Here is a 22,337-nt window from a genome sequence, read left to right on the forward strand (position 1 = left end):
TTGCAATGTGTTCAATATTTCAAAGAACTTACACCATATAACAGATATTAGCTAACATGTTCATTCCAGTATCAGAATACGATTAGATGCTAAATAATAGTGAATCTAATAGTGATGATTGTGGTAAACAAAAATAAAAAAATCCCCAAACCAAAAACATGTATATAAAATAGAACAGAGTTTGTGTCCCTAGTTAAGCATCTATTTTCTAACCTGTATGTCTAGTATGCACTCTGATGCTTTTGTCTAGTGTTAAATCTAGACAAAACTATCCTAAGTGAAGGGGACAGTTGTTTGCTTATACAGGAATATTTGTGCCAGTTCCATAACCAACAAGCTATACCTGTATGGGATAGATTTTATAATCATCTATCCAGCTCTCAAAAGTGGGCTGACTCTTACAAAGGCATGCCCTCTGCTCCAAGAGTTCAAACTGTATTGTGAAAGGTAATGTAACTAATAAAAGTAACAAACAAGAGAGGCATTGAGTAAGGAAAACAAGGATTGCAGAAATAAAATCATGCACTTAGCCATGACACATGAACATTGACAGATATAATACATTTTTACATGATAAATTAAGACAACTTGTAGCTGGTGTGGAAATAGTGATGTTTTGGGAAGGACCTGAGCAAGAAAAAAAATGTGGTAGCCTAGTCAGCTTCTGGGAAGGTCACTCCAGACACAAAAGTAGCACAGAGAAAAACAAAGAGAGGTAAGTGGGAGAAGAAGAAAAAAATTAAGCGGAGGAGTGAGAATAAGGTTTGCCTCAGTAGAGGGGCACAGTACATAAGGGCAGAGACATAGGTTAGGAAAGATTGATATGGTACGTATCATTTATCTGTCTGTTGATGTTATAAGCACACACTTGCCATTATATTACAATTAAGACAGTGTTTTTCTCCCTTAAAAACTTATATATTAGTATTTTCCAATAAATAGCATGTAAGGAATAGGTTATTTTAGATAAATAAGAAATAGTTTCAATTAGACAATAGTAAATGTGATATACAGTCTCACATTTCCATGATTTAAGTTCTTAATTGGGCTATTTACCAAAGTTTATGGTGATGACTGGATTAACTGGCAAAAAGCCATATCAACAACATTACATTTTACTAAACATATTTAAGTTGTGGGGTTTTTTTAATAAACTTAAAGACTTCAGACTCATTACCTAAAATAAGCAATAGAGTTTGGGAAAGACAAAGAAGCAATATAATAGCAAACAGAGATAGGAAAAGGAGCACTACAATTTAGGGTTACACAGATTTCCCCTCAACAGTTTCTAAACTTTTCCCCCTTCTACATCTAAACAGGTCAAGGACCCAATGTTTTACTCGTCAGAAATTCCGTATAGTCATCCAGTTTCTCCCTGTATAATTGTATCATGTAACCTGGGATTTAATTATCATCTAAGGTTTTATCAATCATGAATATAAACCAGTCTATCAACATCAGTGGCAAAAGGTTGCACCATCTATGCAACAACATGTATTTAACCTACATGTATTGCAACCGCCATCTTTTTATTTTAATGGATGGCAAAAAAAACCCACACAAGGCAAGCAAGCATATAAACCACAAAAGTGCTAACTACTGAGTTACTTTTCTAACTGAGTAAAGATGTAGCTTTTACTGTACCTTAAATGTCACACCTGCCTGAACAAGTATGAAGAACCAATGGAAAAACAGACCATCTGGGTGTTTCTGAGCTTCCCCAGTGCAAATTGCAAAGACATTGTAAACAAATACAAATTTAAAAAGGCAAGAGCTAAGACACGCCCAGCTGGATAAAATTGGTTGGAGAAAAGAAAAAATGGCTAACTGGAACAAGCAACGAGACATATTTAGAGGTCAGTTGTTTCCATAACAGAAACAATATTTACAGGCAACAAAAAAGTAACTTATCAGAGTTAATGAAGCCATCACCAATTTGATAAGATTTTGCAAAACCTACAGATCTCTCTCCCTTTGCAAGAGGGAGAAAAGAAAGGGGGAGTTTATTTCCCACACCAAAAGAAAACAATATATGGAGCAGTAGTATGAATTTCAAGGGAGTACAAATTTTCCTCTCAGGATCTGATATTTCCTGTGAGATGGACCATGTCATCACCGTGAGGTTTTTCCAAGTCCAGAGATACAATAGGCTTACTCTGAGATAACCCAAGAGGGCTTGTTCAACCCCACCTTCTTTATTAAGTAACATATGCTATTACAATTGCCTTGCCTGTCTTGATTAACACACATTGGCTTGACAAGATTTCACAGGATGCGGCATCATCTCTGCAAAAGACTGATGTGGAGACTTCACTTAGAGAGAATTCAGAATTATCTCAGAACTGTCCAACTCCGAAGATGTGCTCTCACTTACTAGACATACTTTTCAACCATTACCGTAAAACTCTGTTAAAGAGAAAACCTGTTTTGTGACAGGGATTACCTTTTTAGCATAAGTTCATACAGCATCAAGCACAGTTAGATTTATTCAGCTTCTCAACTACCACAGTAGTAAAGCTCCAAGGGAGGAGGTCAATGCAACAGCATGGCTATACTGCAGGGTTCCACAGCTGGGTGCAACCCTTAATTCTGCATCCATCCATAGACAAAATCTTCCTTCTCAGGCAAGTTTAGTGATGCAAGGTAGGGGCTACCTGTTACAATTAGAGCACAGATTCTGAACTGTCTTGAGCTGGCAACTCTTTTTACTCTTTGCAGTGAGGAAACAGGCCAAGTTACTTGAGTGTTGACTGTCCTCCAAAACCCGCCCACAAAAGGACAAACAAGTTCTCCCACAGTTCACTGGGAAAGAATCAGAGTGGTTCAGAATTCATCACCAAAAAGCTATGGCAATGTTTCCCCATAGTCCTAAGAATAAACACTAAGAAATACAGACCAGTGAAGAAATAGTAAATCAGACAGGTCCATGCAGTGCAGCTGCTCATATTACAAAGGGATTGGTTTACCCCCACATACTCGCACTTAACTGCAGATCACTTATTAGGATGGAAACAGACACTGCCTGATGTCTCATTTGTACTGCCATTAATTTTTTTTCTGGTAGCACAAATACTGAGCAAATAGACATTGATACTCTTTGTTGTGTCACATGAAAGGCAAAATCAATGGGGCAACAAAAGGTGGTAATGAATTCTACTGCTTTATTGCAACTGTCATGCTTTCCCTGCTTAGCCAGACCCATAGATCTGGCTCAGTCCTCCTCAGCTTTCAATTCCCCTCTCAGCTAGACCCATACTCTGGGTCTGGCTGGGTGAGGAAAGTAGGAAGAAATAGGTAAGACTGTCATAAATCTGTGGTTTATAAGAAAGTCCCTAGCATGATAGAAGTGGTGGTCTAGCATCAGTAAGTAAACAGCTGTTTGGCTGCTTCTGGTCTAAAAGGTGCCAGTTACTTCAGTGCAAAAATGTAGAACACTATCCAGGACAAAAAAGAGGTAATTTAAACACATGAAGGGAAGGAGGAAATTAGAAGGCTTCTGTCAGCTTCTGAAGCAGCTTCCCATTAGGAATAATAGGGACAGGAAACCAATTTAGTTTTAAAGCAGAGCTTGGTGATCTTATTAAAACGGTTGCCTGAGTTGTCCCTCCCCTTCGACTACAGGCTGTGCTCCTGGAGCCAAGCTGAGAGCAGTCAGTGTGAGCAGCATCAGGGAGGTGTTTCCTCCCTCCCTATCCTCTCCCTCCCCCTCAAACTGGCTTGCTAGAGCTGGAAGCAGAGCCAGTCCAAGGGGCATCAGGAGGCGCTGGGGCTGCAGCACTCACTCCGCCCACCAGAATTAGCAAGACTAGTCCCATCTCTAGCACCTAATCATGTTCCTGCTCCACAAGCCTCTAGTGGAAAGTCACAGCTATGCAGATAAGGAGCAGTCAGAACAGGTTTTTTGCCTTACCATCTAACTGTTCCACTAAGCCAAATGGCACCAAGTCAATCAACATTTGTTCACTTTACAGGGTAAGGTCTGACAAGGCCACAAGTAAATCAGCCAGATTCAGGTTGGATAACCCCCCAATGTTCAGGCTCAGGCTGGACAATCCCCCAACCCTACTGCCCAGTCCCACTGCAAGGAGATATTGCAATATATGAATTCGTTTTTGAAATTGGGTGCTACACAATTCACAGAAGTTAGGGAGGAGTGCCTGGAGTCCAGAAAGGTTGAGAGCCACTGGCCTAAGTAAGGCAACAGACCATGACCAAGCTGCAATGTGAATAGCCACACTGATAGGACACTGGAATATAGTGTCCCAACAAAAGTAAGAATTTGGTTCAAAATGAGGAGGAGCTTAAGAATTTAATTACAGGGTTGGTGCTCCTACCTCTGCTTAAAGTAAATCCTGGCCTGCCATTTGGCTGTCTTTACCAAGAAGCAGAGAGAATACTGAATGATCCAAATTAAAAGAATAAATTGAGGGAAATCTAAGAAGCATCCTCATGCAACAACAGTTTATTCAACAAATTGAGGAAACAAGGGCACTGATATTCAAGACATATGTCAATAAATGGCTTCCTGTAAAAAGGAGACCATGTTCCTTGCTCTTCACAGGTAATTCTCTGCTCTTCCTCATGTATAAATATCTGATATAATAAAAGTAAAAAGCCAGCATTCTGTCTATTTCTTGTGTGGCATTTAAAGTTATTGTTGCTAGTTCCCTGAGGACCCAGTTAAGGATCCATACCCTGTCCAAAGAGAGGCAGCAAATAACAGAAGAAGCATAAAGTTTGGTTCTAATAAATAATTCTCCTAACCAGGAATTTATCCTGAAGGTTTTACCAGTGTGGTGGCTCGAGAACACAGCTCAATCTGCTGCTCAAACCCCAAACCCCTGGAGCCCGCTCCAACCCGGTCTGGAGGGAACCCAGGTCAGAAGGAAAGGCTCAGTACTAACCTGAACAGAAACCCATGAGGAACCATGCCACTTTATGAGCTTTCTCTGGGCTCAGATGGGTGGCACATGGCTGATGACATCAGCCCAGTGAGCCACTGCAGGAGATTTAAAAGGCACTGAGGGTACTAGAGAAAAAGGAGGCAGGGAAGCAGGCTCCCGGCACCTAGAGCCCAGGAGCAGGAGCCTCACCCGGAATAGGACCGTTGGGGAAGGCAGGAGCCTGGAGTGGGTCTATTTCAATTAAGAATAAAAGAGAGAAAGAGCCGTGAGGTTCTATACATTAGAGATAGTTAGAAGATGCCTAAAATAGAGAATGTCACAAATTTGTGTTTAGTAGCAATATTTTCTTTATTTCTTACATAATTGTAAAAGAAGTAAAAAGACCAGAGATATAAGTCTAGCAAAAAAGGATGCAGCAATCCTCACTGATCTGCTGGGAGAAAGGAGAGCAATTTTGGATACACCTAAAGAGAACAAAACGCCACAGGAATTAGGGCTGAGCACACTGCAGCCAGCATCAAACAGTTAAAGATCACAAAACGTTATCATCAGCAGTTGGCAAATAGCCATTATGTAGGGGCGGCGGAGCCCCATGTCAGCTTCAGTGGTACCGTGAGTAAAGCCTGGACAGGGACCCATATTATTCCACACTGAACCCCTCCTAAATATGTATTTCACCAAGACATGGCAGGAGAGATGGGAATAGTGCTTTGCCTGGGAGGTTTTTTCTTAGTCACAATACAGCCCGAGGTGTGACACCGGGCAGTTTCCAGCCACTTAGAATCTTGATCGTCTTCTTTGGCTTATATATGACCTTTGGAAAGCAAAGCAAAGAGCCTTTGGAAAACCACAAGAGGAGCCTTTCCTTTCTAAAGGAAATTTAGAAAGCCATGCATTCAGTACCTCAGTGTACAAATGATGACACCATTCAGAAATCATAAAATCTTCATACAAAATTACCTATACTTTTTATCTGAGGGCCTACTGGACCAAGGATAGTAGTGATAGATTAACAGTGAACATCTTGTCACTAGTAATGTTCTTTTCGACCCTAGAATTATTGGGGTTGTCATCTACATGCCCCAAGACAAACCTAAAATGCTTGCCCACCATGTAATCTCATTTCATTTAATACCCCAACCTAGACCTCACTTTTTACTTGAACACATCATCCCAGATACTAAGAATCCATTTAAAATGCAGAAAACAACACCTAAAATTTGGCAGGGGGTGGGGGGAGGTAGTATCTTCTTTACTACCATCTAGTGGTAGTTTAAAATATATTTACTGGAAGTTCATGGTAAAGGGTGAAAAACATGAAAAAAAACAGCATTATACTGAATTACGTCAAAAACAGGCAAGACTGGGGTTGGGAGTGTCACGGATTTCATTCTCTGTGATTTCAAGATTCATTTCAACATGCGAGGCAGACACTGCAGTCATTACTTCTAAATACTGAAAAGTTGTCTTGTTATGATTTCCTATTGTACTGTAGGCAAAAAGACCCAAGAGGGTAGAGTCTATTATAGCTGCATACTCGGTATTGTAAACAAAACAATAATTATCTTACACTACAATTGGTGGAGACATTTTTTTTTTGCCAATTCATCTTGGATGCATATATCATCATGTTCAGTGTCAAAACAGTATGATGTGGATTTTGTAGTGTGTAACTGCCAATACAAACCAAAAGAAAATGAGCAAGAAACTTAAAAATCTGCAATACTTCATATGTTAAAGTGATTGCATAAAAAGTTTACACTGTACTATATATAAAGTAAAAATGTATGCTGTGGTTGTGCATTCAACTCCTGAATTTAAAAATGTAAAGATGTATCTTAAGTGATGCATCTTTAATTTATTTTTAATTCAAAAGTTGAATGTACAACCACAGCATACATTTTTATTTTATATATAGTACAGTGTAAATTCTTTATGCAGTCACTTTAACATATGAAGTATTGCAGATTTTTTATGTTTCTCGCTCATTTTCTTGTTTGTTTGTATTGGCACAATGCAACTTCTGGGGAAGGGGGAGGAGCAAATATTTATGTATTCAATCATCAGGGATAGAACGTAATTAGTGAAGCCAGTGACTCAGGTACAACAACTTAAGCTAGCCTATGAGAATTCTGACACGAGAAGACAGATATTCTACCAGCAAGGGCTCGGTAGAAAGCCAATTACTGTATCTTAAAGAAGCTGCTCTGTTGCAGTGGCTGCCCCTAAGAAATGAAGAGAGTCATTAAGTTAGCAACAAACTGCATTTTAATATTTAGTTCATGTGGACTAAGCAAAATGAGGTAGTTAAGTCTAGCTACCATTTGTAAATTAATCCATACTCTCATACAGAACTTTTAAACGAGTGGTGGAGTTGGAATTCAGGGCTAGCAATATGAAATTTGTTTACCTACCTCCAAGAACTGAAAAAATGTCATGTTTTAGGGGAGTGGATCTACCTTGAATGTTAAATGTGTTATTTGGTAAGTTGGATCTATTAAAGTATAAAAAAAGGAAAAAAAGTAAATCGGGGCAACTACAGCCTCATGATCTGGGACAGAAGTTCAGTAAACTGATTCAACCTAAATCAGCTAAGTCTGATACTACATCCATCCAACTTTATCTGATTTCAGGCATTTTGAAAGTGGCTTATATGCACTGAACATTTGTTGTGTTACAGCTTTGAACTGGTATCTGATCAGTTATACCAGTTTATGTGTAATTTCTGTCCCTAGCCCATTAGTTTAATGTAGTTGCATGCAAGGTTTTAGGAAAGATCACTTAAGTAAATGGAGGGAAAAGGGACATGAAACCTGAGTTTAACAAATGTAGATCATGGCCTTTATTTTTATTTAAATAAAAACCTGGACTTCGTAGATGGGGAAAATGGGATAAGACTAATCTATCTAGATTGCACTTAAAGCATATGATCTGGTACTAGAATTGAAAATTAGAAAAGATAAGGATTAAAATAAGAAATGTAAGGAGACTTAGAAACTAGCTGCAGGAGAGAACACTAGGTAGTGCTGAAAGGGAAACTACTGAACTGGAAGGTGGTTGCTAGTGGAGTTCAAGTACTGGTCTTAGAATTGATCTTATTTAATACTGTCATCAGGAGCAGATAAAGTTGGAAAATATTATCAGTAGGTAGGAGCACTAGGATACTACAGAGGAAAAATTAGATGATTTTGAGAGCTAGAACAATTGAAATGGGGTGAAATTCATTAGTGTAAGTTCATTAGGGGTACAACAAAAATGTCACTGATCAACTGCAACTAGTGAAGACCTAAGATACACAGGCTGAGCACAGGAGGATGCCTATAAGCCAAAGTGATAAGTCCACAAAAAAGGCAAATGAAAACCTAGGACACATTAGGTATTTCCAGTTGAAGTAGGGAAGTAATGGTACCAGAAAATAAGGCTATGATAAAACCTTGTCAGGAACATGGTACAAAGCTCTAATCATCCACTTCTCACAATTATACAGGTGCAGGGAAGGGCTACTAAGATGATCAAGGAAATAGTGAACCTGTTTTAGATGTGAAGACTTAAGGAACACTGCTTGTTTACACTAGCAAAACAATGGCTGAGAACAGATATGACTACTCTTAAATAGTGCACCTCTCTGTAAACAAAATAGAGGAAGAAGGGTTACATAAGCTAAAGGACAAAGTTGGCAAAAGAAAAAAATGGATAGTAACTGAACATAAATAAATTTAGGTTCAAAACCAGAAGAGAGTTTCTAACAATCAGAACAGTGAGGGAATGGACCAGATTTCCACTGGGGGTAGTGGGAGCAAAGAAGTTTTATAGTAGATCTTGAAATGTATAAAGAGGATTACGTGATAACATTGTCTGTGATAGCAAGGAAATAGACTTGATAACCCAAGAGATTCATCCCAGTTCTATATTCCTACATTCCTAGACGTAAAGAACTAGTGAATGTTTAAGCGAAAAAATTCTTATGAGGTCTTCAGACAATCAGCTGTTAGCATTCTGTGACCACTGTCTTTCTGAACTGCTCAATGATGGTGTCTTTATACTAAAACTTCTGTTTATTCTTAGTTTATTAAAAAAAAACAAACCCACACATATTTCCTGTATTTTTCAGAAGTTGAGGTAGTACAGCCCAGGCTAATCTCCAGGTTCATTGTTGTCAGCGTGCCTCCTGAAAACCATTTCAGCTGAAAGTCAAAAGCAACAAGAAGAATGGGGTTCAATGCATCATACAAGAAACTATCAGGTAAATACAAAACAGTTCTGTGAAGTATGCATTAATTGAGAAAGGTTTATGGTGCTCCCCTGTTTGGCTGTATTTATTATCAACAGCAACATTTAAAAGCAAGTCATTTAACCAGAATTCAGCAAAGCATCACTGAAGATGCTTAATTTTCTCAGCAAATAATTGGGAAAAAAGACCCACATTGATTAGTTATGGGACATTTTAAAGAATTGCAAAGTCAGAGGTGCAGAGAGGTGGAGAAGGGAGGGAAGCATAGGAAACTGCACTTTGCCACTTTCTGTGAATGACCTGAGGCATATCATCTAGGTCAGGTAGACATTACACTTTTATGGGTATGAGTGATCAGAAACTGATCTATATGCATAACAGAACAGAAAAGCTTGGCACATAAAACTGGTCTACTCATAACACCAGAAGTTCAGTACATGTAGAGTAGCTTAAAAATGGCAGAACCTGGTCCAAGATTTGCCCCCACAAGGTGAACATGTATTCTGTTCATTAGGATAAGTCTACACAGAACAATGCAGTGTCATATTCCAACTATCTCAGATATAAAAAGAAACATTAAGTGCCTTAGCACAATGCTCTGCCCTGCCTAACTGATCCTGCTAAGACAAATTAACACAGGTATCTGCACTTGGCACAGCACTGGACCCAGTAGACATGTCTTAACTGCCCAAATCAACTCTGTACTCTGACTCCCAACAGCATTAATGTAGGCAAGTAACAGAAGTGGCTGAAAGTTAATGTCTGGCTGCTTTTGCTTCCAAAGTGTTTACTTCATCTCTGGTTGCCCATGATCCTATAAGATGTTTTAGAGACTTTTTTTTTTTTTTTTCCAATGGAAAGAGGAAGTGATAGTATGCTTATATTTCTGGGTCTTCTTCCCATCCATAAGTTTTGCCTGCTTTATGGCCTCACTGTTCCAGTAAAGTAGAAAAAAAGGACCAAAGTAGAACAAAGAACGGAGCCCTCTGCACCTTTCCCAATCAGTAACATGAAAGAAATAATGCCCCTTTATCTGTTTGATAGGAATACGGTCTTCACAGACAAAAGTTAATACAGTACTTTGACTCTCCAAAGAGCAATGCAATTAATCTCCAAAGCAATGTAAATATGTTTACTGTAACATTAAAGCAAAAACAAGGCCACAACTTTACTAACAATGGCAATAGTATACTGCATCTAAATCCACAAGCAGATTCTTTGCTAACTGGTTGACTATATGTTGCTTGCTTTCAAACAAGTCCTTTATATGGTTACCAAGCCATTCTCCATCCCCAAAACCCACAGGCTTGCACAACTAATATAATCCTTGAGCTAAAAGAACCCATCCAGTCTCATCCTGTCCTACATGAGCCCTGAAAGACAAACGGCATAAAGGGACTGATTCTCTCCTATGCAACTCAAGGACATATTAGAATTCTGCAGGTTCAGCATACCATATCACAGAGGCTTAATTTTTGTGCCATCATTGGCTAGACAGAGTTCCTCCAAATCACCCTGCCATGAATGTTTAGTCAGGAAATAGGGGTGTAAGTCTCTATTGTAGTCATGTTGGTCTAAGAGGATAGGCAAACAATGTTCGTTCAGTAAATCTGATCTCTTTTATTAGACCAACATAAATAGTTGGAAAATTTTTCTTAGAAAGCTTTTGGGCACAAACACCCTTTGTCAATGAACTCCACTTCATCAATCTACTGAACACAAAAAAATCTTGGACTAAATATTGACATTAAATTTATGACACATTATAACCTGCCTAACATCTGACTTCCCAAGTAAACTCTCCACTTTTTACCAGCTATCCTCATTCTCTTCCCCACCACCCTCCTGTCTCCCTGTCTTTGGCTACAGCTACATTAATTCCCCCTTCCCTCCCCACCCCACAACCTGTCTCTCACCTACTGATCACCTCAATTTACATTTTTCACTGACTGGCTTACTTGCATAGCTGCTTTACCACTCCATCCAGGCAGACGGACCATCTGCAGATGCTTCGTCAGCCTGACAAAGGGTGTTTGTGCCCAAAAGCTTGCTAAGAAGAATTTTTCCAACTATTTGAGTTGGTCTAATAAAAGATATGGGATTTACCCAAAGAACCTTGTCTACCACTCAGGAAATATACTTCCAGCATGAAAATTAGTATGTCCTGGTTTGTTTATTCCCCATCTCATGCCTCAATGTATTCATTTTGCCTAAATAAAATTAAATAGCAGGGGAAGATACACTAAAATTCTTTCTCAATTCAAAATTACTGCCAGAATCTATTTAGGAATACAATATTATTTCAAAACCATCACTGTGGATTTCTGAGCTGAAAAAAACCAAACAATGCAATGTTATAAAAAATTAATTTATTGGCATCATGGGAACTGGCCACAAAGTTATACATTTTTTGTGGAATAACTTTGTGGCTTATTACTTCTTTTATGATGTCATTAATTGCTTTAACTTGTGGCCAGGTTGCAACTTAAGATGCAATAACTAGTTAATGACACCCTAACTGGGACAGGGACCCAAGTAATGTAAGAAAGATTATAACAGTGTCTGAAAATGTTAATTTGTTTGATAAACCCTCAGAAGGGTAATAGAAGTTCAACAATCACATTTCTTACATGAGAAAACTCTCCTCTGAATTTTGAGAGCATGACAAGCAATGAATTTCTCCTAAGCTATCAGAGAAACATTTAATATAGTGGCTTCTTAGTAAGAAACAAAAGCTTACAGCTTGGGGAAAATTATCTTTAAAAGTCCTTCATATAAAATAGCTTAGCTCAAAACATGACGGTATTAGTACATTTCATTGATGTTGATAATTACAAAAAAAAAAAATCAAGAAGAGCAAGATGTGGGAGCACTTGATAGAGCAGAAATACCTCCATTCCAACTTTAGCCTATATTCAGTGTCCTCTGTCAGCTGGGCAAATGACTTAGGACTTGATCCTCTAAGCCCTTGCCTGGTACTAAAAGAAAATCATCTCTAGCTGTAACATTGCAAAGAAAAAAAGTACTATCCCTCCTTGTGATGGGGGCTGTGATCCCAAGTTCTCTCTATAATGTAGAAAAGCAGTGGTGTAACAGCTATCTGCCAGGACAGAAAAAAAAAGATAGCTTGGCTAGAAGGTTGTCTCGCACAGGTCAGCCCCCAGCTGCACACGATGCTGAGATGCATCATATCAAGCCTGGGAGTCCATCTCCTTGGGACTGAAATCTTAACCTCTCTGCTTCAGTTGTACATGCAAGGATACTAAAGGGGATGTTTGGGATCCCTACTAATTATGAGCCAATAGGGATGCAAGGATTTTTCCAAACACCAAAGCATTCTTAAAATAAATATTCTCATTACCAAAAAGAGAGGCACTCAAAATGCATAATTCATTTTACTGATATTCATCCTACTTTCTGCACACAAATATTTCCCTCCCTCAATGTAATAACAAAAATGTGTCTACATTCCAACAGCAATATAATGTGGCTAACAACTACTAGGTACATATATTTTAAAAAATTCAACAAGCTCCAGTTTTCTGAACTAGTTAACCTGAAAGTCATTTGGGTTCAATCAAAGGCAGTACTGCGACAAGTTGTAAAACATAGCTATGATTATTTATACAAATAGTAATCCCTCACTTAAATTATTTCTTTCCATGTTTCCTACAGATTATCATCTGGACCACAACAATGTTACAGCTAATTACACATTCGGTCTACCCGGGAATTCCACATTCAATGAATTTACAACCATTGTTTTGCCTGTGCTTTACCTCATCATCTTCCTGGCAAGCATCTTACTGAATGGCCTAGCAGTATGGATTTTTTTCCACATCAGGAATAAAACAAGTTTTATTTTTTACCTCAAAAACATTGTGATTGCAGACCTCCTTATGACACTGACATTTCCCTTTAAAATCATTAAGGACTCACAGCTGGGACCATGGCACTTCAACTTTTTTCTGTGCCGTTATACCTCAGTTTTGTTTTATGCAAACATGTACACCACAATTGTGTTTCTTGGACTTATCAGTATTGACCGGTATTTGAAAGTGGTAAAGCCATTTGGAGACTCCAGAATGTACAGCATTACTTTCACAAAGATCTTGTCTGCTTGTGTTTGGGTTGCCATGGCTTTCTTAGCCTTACCAAATCTAATTCTTACAAATGGTTACCCAACAAAGAAAAATATAGATGACTGCATAAAACTCAAATCTCCCTTGGGAGTAAAATGGCACAGGGCTGTCATTTACATCAACACCTGTATGTTTGTTGTAGTGCTGATCGTGTTAATAGGATGTTATATTGCAATATCCAGATACATATATAAATCAAGCAAGCAATTTATTAGTTCATCCAGCAGAAAGCGAAAACACAACCAGAGCATAAGAGTTGTTGTGGCTGTATTTTTCACTTGCTTTCTGCCATATCACTTGTGTAGAATACCATTTACTTTTAGCCATCTAGATAAACTTTTAGATGATTCAGCGCACAAAATTTTGTATTACTGCAAGGAGATGACACTGTTTCTATCTGCATGTAATGTATGTCTGGATCCAATAATTTATTTTTTCATGTGTAGATCATTTTCACGAAGGCTATTTAGGAAGTCAAATATGCGAACCAGAAGTGAAAGCATTAGATCACTTCAGAGTGTCAGAAGATCAGAAGTGCGCATATATCATGAATACACAGATGTATAATGTCACATTCACAAAGACTTTTGCTCATTTGCAATAATCTATTTGTATAGTATGTAAATAAAACATTTCTTTCGATTACTTGTGCATCTAACAAAATTTAGCCAAACAAAATCTGAACACAGGTTAGTAATGAGTAGATGCTTACAGTATTTCCTATTCAACTTGCCAAAATCCACCTTATATTTAAAAAAATATATATTAAAATATCAAGATACTGTTTCAGGGGTATAGGTCATAGCTGTTGGTCTAAGGACATAGGCAGACAAGGTTCTTTGGGTAAATCCGATATCTTTTATTAGACCAACTCAAATAGTTGGAAAAATTCTTCTTAGCAAGGCACTAACACCCTTCGTCAGGCTGAGGAAGAGTCTGCAGATAGTCTGTACTCTTCCAGGATGTAGTGATAAAGCAGCCAGAGGCCGATACATATGCAAGAAAGTCAGTCAGTTAAAATGTAAATTCAGGTGGTCAGTTTGGGGGGGGGCGGGGAGGGGGAATGAATGTGACTAGCCAAAGGCTGGGAGACAGGAGGGTGGCCAGGAAGGGAATGAGGATAGCTGGTAAGAAGTGGAGGGTTTACGTGGGAAGTCAGATGTTAGCAGGTTAAAATGTATCATAAATTCAAAGTCTATATTTAGTCCATGATTTTTTGTATCCAGTAGGCTGATGAAGTGAAGTTCATAGGCTCATCTATGAATGGTATTTTGTAAATTCCCTTTGAGGATTAGAACTGAGAGATTGGAGAGAAAGTGGTTTTCTTGTGAGAAATGTGTCCCCACAGGTAATTGGGTGTTCTTGTCTTTGATAGATTTACAGTGTGTGTTCATTCTGGTGCACAGTTGGTGTTTAGTCTTTCCTACATACTTGTCACAAGGGCATTTTGTGCACTGGATGAGATATATTACATTTCTGGAGGTGCAGATGTAAGATGCAGGAATGGTGATGGTTTTGTTGTGGGCAGTAGTGGAGGTATGTTGGCAGGTTTTACATTTTTTGTCCCAGGATGGTCTGGATCCATTCTGTGCATTTTGGGATGTAGGAAGTTTGCTTCTGGTGATGAGGAGTTTGGCAAGGCTCAGTGCTTGTTTAAAGGATAGGATGGGTGGTTCTGGGAAGATGTCTTTGAGAATTGGGTCTCCTTCTAGTACAGGTTGTAATTATTTGAGGATTTTCCATATAGGTTCCCAGGAAGAAAGGTATGTCATAACCAGTGGTGTATGATGCATGGGTTTTTTTATCCTGTATTGTAGCAATTCTTCACGTGGTATCTGGGTGGCTCTTTCAAAAATGTCATTTATCTCCATGGAAGAGTGTCCTTGTTGAATGAAAGCCCTTTTGAGATTTGTGAGGCAACGATGATGTGTGTTCTCCTCAACGTGAATTCGATGGTATCAGAGGGCTTGGCTGTATATTACAGCTTTCTTGGTGTGTTTAGGGTGATTGCTGGTTCTATGCAGATATGTATGTTGGTCTGTGGGTTTCTTGTATATGGTGGTCTGTATTGTAACATTCTGGATTGTGACTGTCATGTCCAAAAAGTGAATGTTGGTGTTAGAGTATTCCAGAGATAGTCTGATGGAGGGGTGCTGCATGTTGAATTTCTGATGGAAAACAATCAGAGATTGAAGATTTTCAGTCCAAATGATGATGATGTCAGCAATCTATCTTAAGTATAGCAAAGGTTTGATGGTGCAGTCCTTGAGGAATTTTTCTTCTAGGTGGCTCATGAAAAGGTTGGCATACTGCAGGGCCATTTTGGTGCCTATAGCTGTGCCCCTGTTCTGGAGGAAGTGTTGGTTATTGAAAGTGAAGTTGTGTGTGAGAATGAAGTATATAAGTTGGGTAATATCTTTGGATCTGTACTCTGAGTTGCAATCTTGTTCTTGCAGGTACGTAAGGCAGGCTTGAATGCCATCCTGGTGTGGGATGCTAGTATATATGCTGGTAACATCTACGACTTCTACTAGCTATCCTCATTCCCATCCTGGCCACCCTTCTGTCTCCCAGCCTTTGGCTACAGCTACATTAATTCCTCCTGCCCCCCCTCCGCACCCAACCTGTCTCTCACCTACTGACCACCTCAGTTTACATTTTCATTGGCTGGCTTTCTTGCATAATACTGGCCTGCTTTACCACTCCATCCAGGAAGAGCACAGACCATCTGCAGACGCCTTCTCAGCCTGATGAAGGGTGTTTGTGCTCAAAAGCTTGCTAAAAAGAATTTTTCCAACTATTTGAGTTGGTCTAATGAAAGATATCGGATTTACCCAAATAACCTTGTCTGTCAAGATAACGTTAGAATTTCTGCTTCCATTTACAAAGAAATAAGGCATAAGAAAGCAACAGTAATAAGTACAGTGGAACCGCATCTTACGCGGGGGTTAGGTTTTGAAGTCAGCGCGTAAGGTGAAAATCATGTAAGGTGAAAATCGGTGACTATACACAGGGTGGAAGGGGGGCAGGGCTTGAGTTTGCACGTGGCACCATGCTTAGTACTGTGCAGCCAGCAGCAGCGGTGCAACACGGGGTGATGGTGGGGATGGCTGCGTGCCACCCAGCCACCATCACACTGACGCTGCCGCCCGGCGGCCAGCCACACAGTTCCGGGCATGGCTCCATGGCAATAGCGGGAGGTCTTGGAGGCAGTGGCCGTCACCGCCATAATGGGCCTCCAGGTAAGCGGCAGCAATGCGTGCAAACCCAAGCCCCGCCCCCCTCCCACCCCACGTATAGTTGAATTCACGCAAGTTAAATGCGTGTAGGATGCGACACGCCTGTATTGGAAAATAGGCATCCTGAATCACTAAGTGCATTCTCCTTGACCCATAGGACCTACTATTCCTTCTGGCTTGAAATCTGTCAAATTAGCTTAATAGTTTACTTCACAGAAACAAAAAGAATATATATTTAGGTAAGCCTCTTTTTTAGCTGAATCCCTATCACCTGCTCAGTATTACTTCTTTGTAGAAATAAGGAAGAAAGGTAAAGGCAGTATCTTGCTAACTATCAGAGCTAGGAGGGGTGTAAATTCCAAGGTATTCCATAAGCAGAGAATTTCAGGATCATGCAGCTGGTAAAGGACAGGATGGTCAATGCTAGAGATAATGCTCTACTGAGGCTCCAAAAAGGAGCTAAATGTGCACCACCACTCTTGCCTCCCCTCAGAAGTATGCCCATGAACAACTTGGACACAGAAACACAAGCAGGTATGTTACCATCCTAGAATTTGAGGGGGTAGAAGAACGCCACACAGGACACAGGGCTCCAATATGTTGCCTTACCACCAATGCACCCAGACACCAGACCGCATAATTTGGTACCAGAAGCAAAACAGAGGAAGCAAATACATTTCAACCGGCTACAATGGAATGAATTTTCATTGCTGGAAATTGAAGTTCTCATGCTTATACATGATAACTTAGATGTTAATTCCTACACTCAGCTTTCATTATTTAATTTGTAAATGCCTTAAATCAACATTAAAAATAAATAAATAAATTTGTGAGGGGTTGCATATTGCTGCTGCACTGTATGATGCAGGAAGGGAAATTAATGACTTCATTTCAGTAATAAAAAAAAAATGTGGGAAATTTTCATTGGACAAGAGCATCAAGGATGCTTTCAACTTGCTATACAACTGAACAGGTGACATAGCACCATCTAGTGGACAAACTGTTTTCTATCTTTAAGAGACTTTTATACTTTCTCTTAGGTATTTCTACAGTTCAGTCACAGCACTAAAATTCAACCAACCACCTATATGAAACAGAGCTTTTAATTTCAGGTATAAAAGATTACAGTCAGACTGACATGAACCAGTACTGCTAGGCTGCAGCACTGAAAAGGAGGACTTGGGAGTTACAGTATCTATAACCTGAATATGAGCCAGCAGCATGCTCCCATTGCAAACAAACGAGTCAGTGGCTTACTGGGTTGTATTAATGTAAGTGTCACTTGCAAATCAAGGAAAATGATTCCCCTGCTCTGTTCAGCACTGGACCTCACCTGGAGTACTATCTCCCATTTTGGGCTCCACACTTCAAGAAAGAGGTGGGCAGTTGGGAAAGAATGCAACACAGAGCAACAAAAATTATTACAGGCATCAGATGAGGTCTCAGGGGCTTGTGAGGAAAGGCTGAAGGAACTAACATTATTTAGTCGGGACAAAAGAAGGCTGAGGGGGAATCTGATAAGTCTTCAAATACCTGGAGGGCAATTACAGACAATGGAGATGAGCTTTTGTTTGTGACCATGGGGGACAGAACTAGGAGCAGTGGCCTCAAACTACAGCACAAGAAAGTTGGAGTAGACATTAGGAGGAACATTCAGACTACGATGGTAAAATATTGGAATAGGCTACTTAAATAAACTGTGGAACCTCCTTCCTTGCAAGTTTCAAGAGCATATTAGAGAGATACCTCACTGTCTAGTCAGGGATCCTGCCTTGGGCAAGGAGCTGAGTTAGATGACCTAGTGAGGTCCCTTCCAGCCCTGCTTTCCTTTAATTCCTATTAGGGGTGCACTGCACTGATAGAGATTTTTTGGGCTGATACCAATGGTCAATTTTTAACGAGCCATATCTGCCAATACGGATCCAAATGCCAATATGCAGCCAGGAAGCTTGGAGAACAGTGACCAGCTGGTAAGTCTGTTGTGGGGGAAGGGGTGAGGGGAGACACAGGGTGTGGAGCGGGGGGAGGTGCAGATTGATCCCCCTGCAGTGAAGGAGGGAGTGAGGCTGGGGCAGAGCACGGGATGGAGCCACGAGCTGCTAGTCTGTGGAGCTGTGGAGTGCCCCGGGGGGGGGGGGGGGGGGGGCGCCCAGCACAGAATTCACAGTAGTTTCTGCTCCCAGCACTGCTGCCACCTGCCCTGAGTACAGCCCTGACCCAACCCCCCATCAGGAAGAGCCCAGCACTGCCCCCAAACCACAGCAGCAGTCTGCCATTGCCCTGCATGCAGACCCAGGGGGAAATGCCCCCCATGTTCTCCTGGGGTATGCGCAGTGACAGGAGCTGCCCCCTCCCTCCCTGAGCCACTTGGATGAGCTGCTCTTGGATCTGTCCTCTGCCCCACCCCAGCTGTGCATCACCTGTCCCCAGCCCCAGCCCCACTCTGTCCCTCACCGCTGGGGCCTCGATATACCTGCCCACACCCCTTCCCTCACAACAGACTTACCATCTGAACCCGGCTGCTCTCCATGCTGCAAGGGTCGCTCCTGGCCGCCTGCGTCCTGCGCTGCAGCTGTGCGCATGCATGGGGCATTTATTGGCAACATTATCAGCCGTATCAACCAAAAAAAGCCGATTGCCAATACTGTCAATGTTCCTTATGCTGGTGCTGATCTGATATGGGACCGATGTATTGGTGCACCTCTAATTCTTCTACTACCAGGTGACCTATCACCTGGACAAGGGAGAAGAGATTGATGTCATATATCTTGACTTCAAAAAAGCCTTCGATCTGGTGTCCCATGATCGCCTCTTGGAGAAACTGGCCAATTGTCGCCTTGGGTCCTCCACGATCCACTGGCTGGAAAATTGGCTCCGGGGTCGGACCCAGAGGGTAGTAATTGATGGAAGTCACTCGTCGTGGTGTCCTGTGACCAGTGGGGTCCCCCCAGGGCTCTGTCCTTGGACCCATACTGTTCAACATCTTCATTAATGATGTGGACACTGGAGTCAGAAGCGATCAGAACTGGCCAAGTTCGCCGATGACACCAACCTTTGGGGCAAAGCATCCACACCAGAAGACAGGCAGGTGATCCAGGCTGACCTGGACAGGCTCAGCAAGTGGGCGGACGAGAATCTGATGGTGTTCAACGCCAATAAATGCAAGGTGCTCCACCTTGGGGAAAAAAACCCGCAGCATCCTTATAGGCTCGGCAGTGCTATGTTGGCTAGCACTATGGAAGAAAGAGACTTGGGGGTCATCATTGACCACAAGATGAACATGAGCCTGCAATGCGATGCGGCGGCTAGTAAAGCGACCAAAACGCTGGCTTGCATCCATAGATGCTTCTCAAGCAAATCCCGGGACGTCATTCTCCCCCTGTACTCGGCCTTAGTGAGGCCGCAGCTGGAGTACTGTGTCCAGTTTTGAGCCCTGGGGCCCTTTAGCCTGAAAAAGCACAGGCTCAGGGGTGATCTGATGGCCACCTACAAGTTTATCAGGGGTGACCACCAGTATCCGGGGGAACGTTTGTTCACCAGAGCGCCCCAAGGGATGACGAGGTCGAATGGTCACAAACTACTTCAAGATCGTTTCAGGCTGGACATAAGGAAGAATTTCTTTACTGTCCGAGCCCCCAAGGTCTGGAACAGCCTGCCACCGGAGGTGGTTCAAGCGCCTTCATTGAACACCTTCAAGATGAAACTGGATGCTTATCTTGCTGGGATCCTATGACCCCAGCTGACTTCCTGCCCTTTGGGCAGGGGGCTGGACTCGATGATCTTCCGAGGTCCCTTCCAGCCCTAATGTCTATGAAATCTATGAAATTCTTGTAACCCTATCTTGTCTTTTTTTTTTTTTTAAATGCTCCGAAAAAAAAAATTTTAAGTTAATCCAAAACACCCACATTATCCCAAATTGTAGTAAGAAGGGCACAATTAAGAAGCCATTCTGAAAGAAAGAATTCTTCTGAAAGAATTATTTATGCTGAAGGTCAAACTATGAACATTAGAAAGATTAACTAAAAAGATTACATGAGGAATCACACTGTTGCTTTACATGACTGATGCACTATAAACCAAAACTGAAGAGCACCTAGCAGGTACTCCACTAACTGGCAGTGAAAGTCAGGGGACTTAGCCCTTTCAGAACCTTTTCAAATTGTTAATGAAAAATTATGGTAGTGTTGGGGTGATGCTGTAGCCATGATAGTCCAGGCAAAATGCAAGAACATGAGGAAGGGTATAGGGTACCTGAGCACTTGTTTATGGCCCTACCAATTACACAGATGATCCAATAAAAATTAATCACCTACAAAAATCCTTGCCTCTTAACAAAAGATGTCAGCCATTTTTCTATAATTTTATCTTACTCTATTAGAAATGTTTATTTCAGCATTTACCTGCTGACTGATAGATATACAGGCACAATGGCATCTAGAGATTGAGTTGTCTTTAGCTACAATATATCACTGTGCACACTTTTCTAACAACTTCACATGTAAGTGTACAACGTCTATCAGTATTATAAAGGACATACCATATTGCACAACAGAGCAAAATCTTTGTGTGACTACTGTAGGCCACAAAACTGGTCCTGGATATGACCGTACACTATATCCAAGTAGAGGGCTCCTTGTGGTGGGGTAGGTCCTATAAAATACTACAATGTTGCAACCTCCAGAGTAAGGCAAGTATATGACACTTCAAAACCCTAGCCCCACTGCCTTTTGGGTACTCCTTAGTTGGAGAAAGGCTAAAGGACAGAACGCACCCTCACTGAGACACTAGGCAGTCACCAGTATTTCTTATCTGTTGTTCTCTGGCAGAATCATAGGAAGTTAGGGTTGGAAGGGATCTCAGGAGGTCATCTAGTCCAACCCCCTGCTCGAAGTAGGACCAGCCCTAAACAGAATACTCCAAAACATTTTCTAGCCAGGTTTTGCAAGCCTCCAAGGATGGAGCTTCCACCACTGTTCTGGGTAACCTGTTCCAGGGTTTTACTACCCTCCTAGTGAGAAAATTCTTCCTAATATCTAACCTAAATTTCCCTTGCTGCAACTTGAGACCGTTGCTACTTGTTCTGTCATCTGCTACCACTGAGAGCAGTCTAGCTCCATCTTGTTTTGAATCCCCCTTCAGGTAGTTGAAGGCTGCTATTAAATCTCCCCACAGTCTTCTCTTCTCTAGACTAAAACAAACCCAGTTCCTTCAGTCTTCCCTCATAAGTCATGTCCCCTAGCCCCCTTACCATTTTTGTCACCCTCTGCTGGACTCTCTCCAATTTGTTCACATCCTTTCTGTAGTGGGGTTAGATTTAAACTAGAGAAATATAGTTTAAATCTTTTTTATTTAATGTAGTCAAATTATGTGAACAGAAGGTGACAACAGTACACTACTCTTTGTTTTGCTCTATAATATGTCACCTTTTTAATGAAGAAGTTACAACTGGTCAGATAACTACCACATTTACCCAATTCCAAGAAAACTTTGAATTTAATTCCAACCATCTAGATTCTATACCCAATTATAGATTTCTTAATTTCCATGTAAGGAATTAAATTAGCGGAGTGTCATCTTAAGTCCCCATCCCCATCCCATCCACCTAAGCACTGCAACAGGGAAACAGCAGCAGGGAGCAATCAGTGGGGAAGCAAGTGGCAGAGGGGGTAAGGAATCTGACCCCAGACTCTTGCCCACATGCCACTTCCCTATATGTCTGCTCCCTGCACCACACCTTGTCCCTCACATACACACATATCCTGACCACCACCACTACATGCTACACTCCCAGGTAGCTCTGTGCTCAGTGCCTCATTCCTTC

At 41.0% G+C, this 22,337-nt stretch overlaps 2 protein-coding genes across 9 annotated transcripts in view; one reads left to right on the forward strand and one right to left on the reverse strand.

Annotated features, from left to right (window-relative positions):
• Positions 1–13,857, forward strand: part of GPR87 (G protein-coupled receptor 87) — a 22,055-nt gene extending 8,198 nt beyond the window's left edge. For both annotated transcript variants that reach the window (XM_006037801.3, XM_025194251.1), the window contains 2 exons: positions 9,016–9,147; positions 12,811–13,857. In XM_006037801.3, the coding sequence (XP_006037863.1) occupies positions 9,114–9,147; positions 12,811–13,844 (1,068 nt within the window). In that variant the 5' untranslated portion in view covers positions 9,016–9,113 and the 3' untranslated portion in view covers positions 13,845–13,857. The remainder of the gene's footprint in view (positions 1–9,015; positions 9,148–12,810) is intronic.
• The window catches only part of MED12L (mediator complex subunit 12 like), a 226,121-nt gene that overhangs the window by 38,816 nt on the left and 164,968 nt on the right, over positions 1–22,337 (reverse strand). For 6 of the 7 annotated variants that reach the window (XM_025194247.1, XM_025194249.1, XM_025194245.1 and 3 more), the window contains exon 17: positions 8,996–9,088. The exons of the other annotated variant lie outside the window; for it this stretch is intronic. In XM_025194247.1, coding sequence (XP_025050032.1) covers positions 8,996–9,088 — 93 coding nt within the window. The remainder of the gene's footprint in view (positions 1–8,995; positions 9,089–22,337) is intronic. 7 annotated transcript variants of the gene reach the window in all.

The sequence above is a fragment of the Alligator sinensis genome, unplaced genomic scaffold, assembly GCF_000455745.1.
Source record: "Alligator sinensis unplaced genomic scaffold, ASM45574v1 scaffold1777_1, whole genome shotgun sequence".
Classification (NCBI taxonomy): Eukaryota; Metazoa; Chordata; order Crocodylia; family Alligatoridae; genus Alligator; species Alligator sinensis.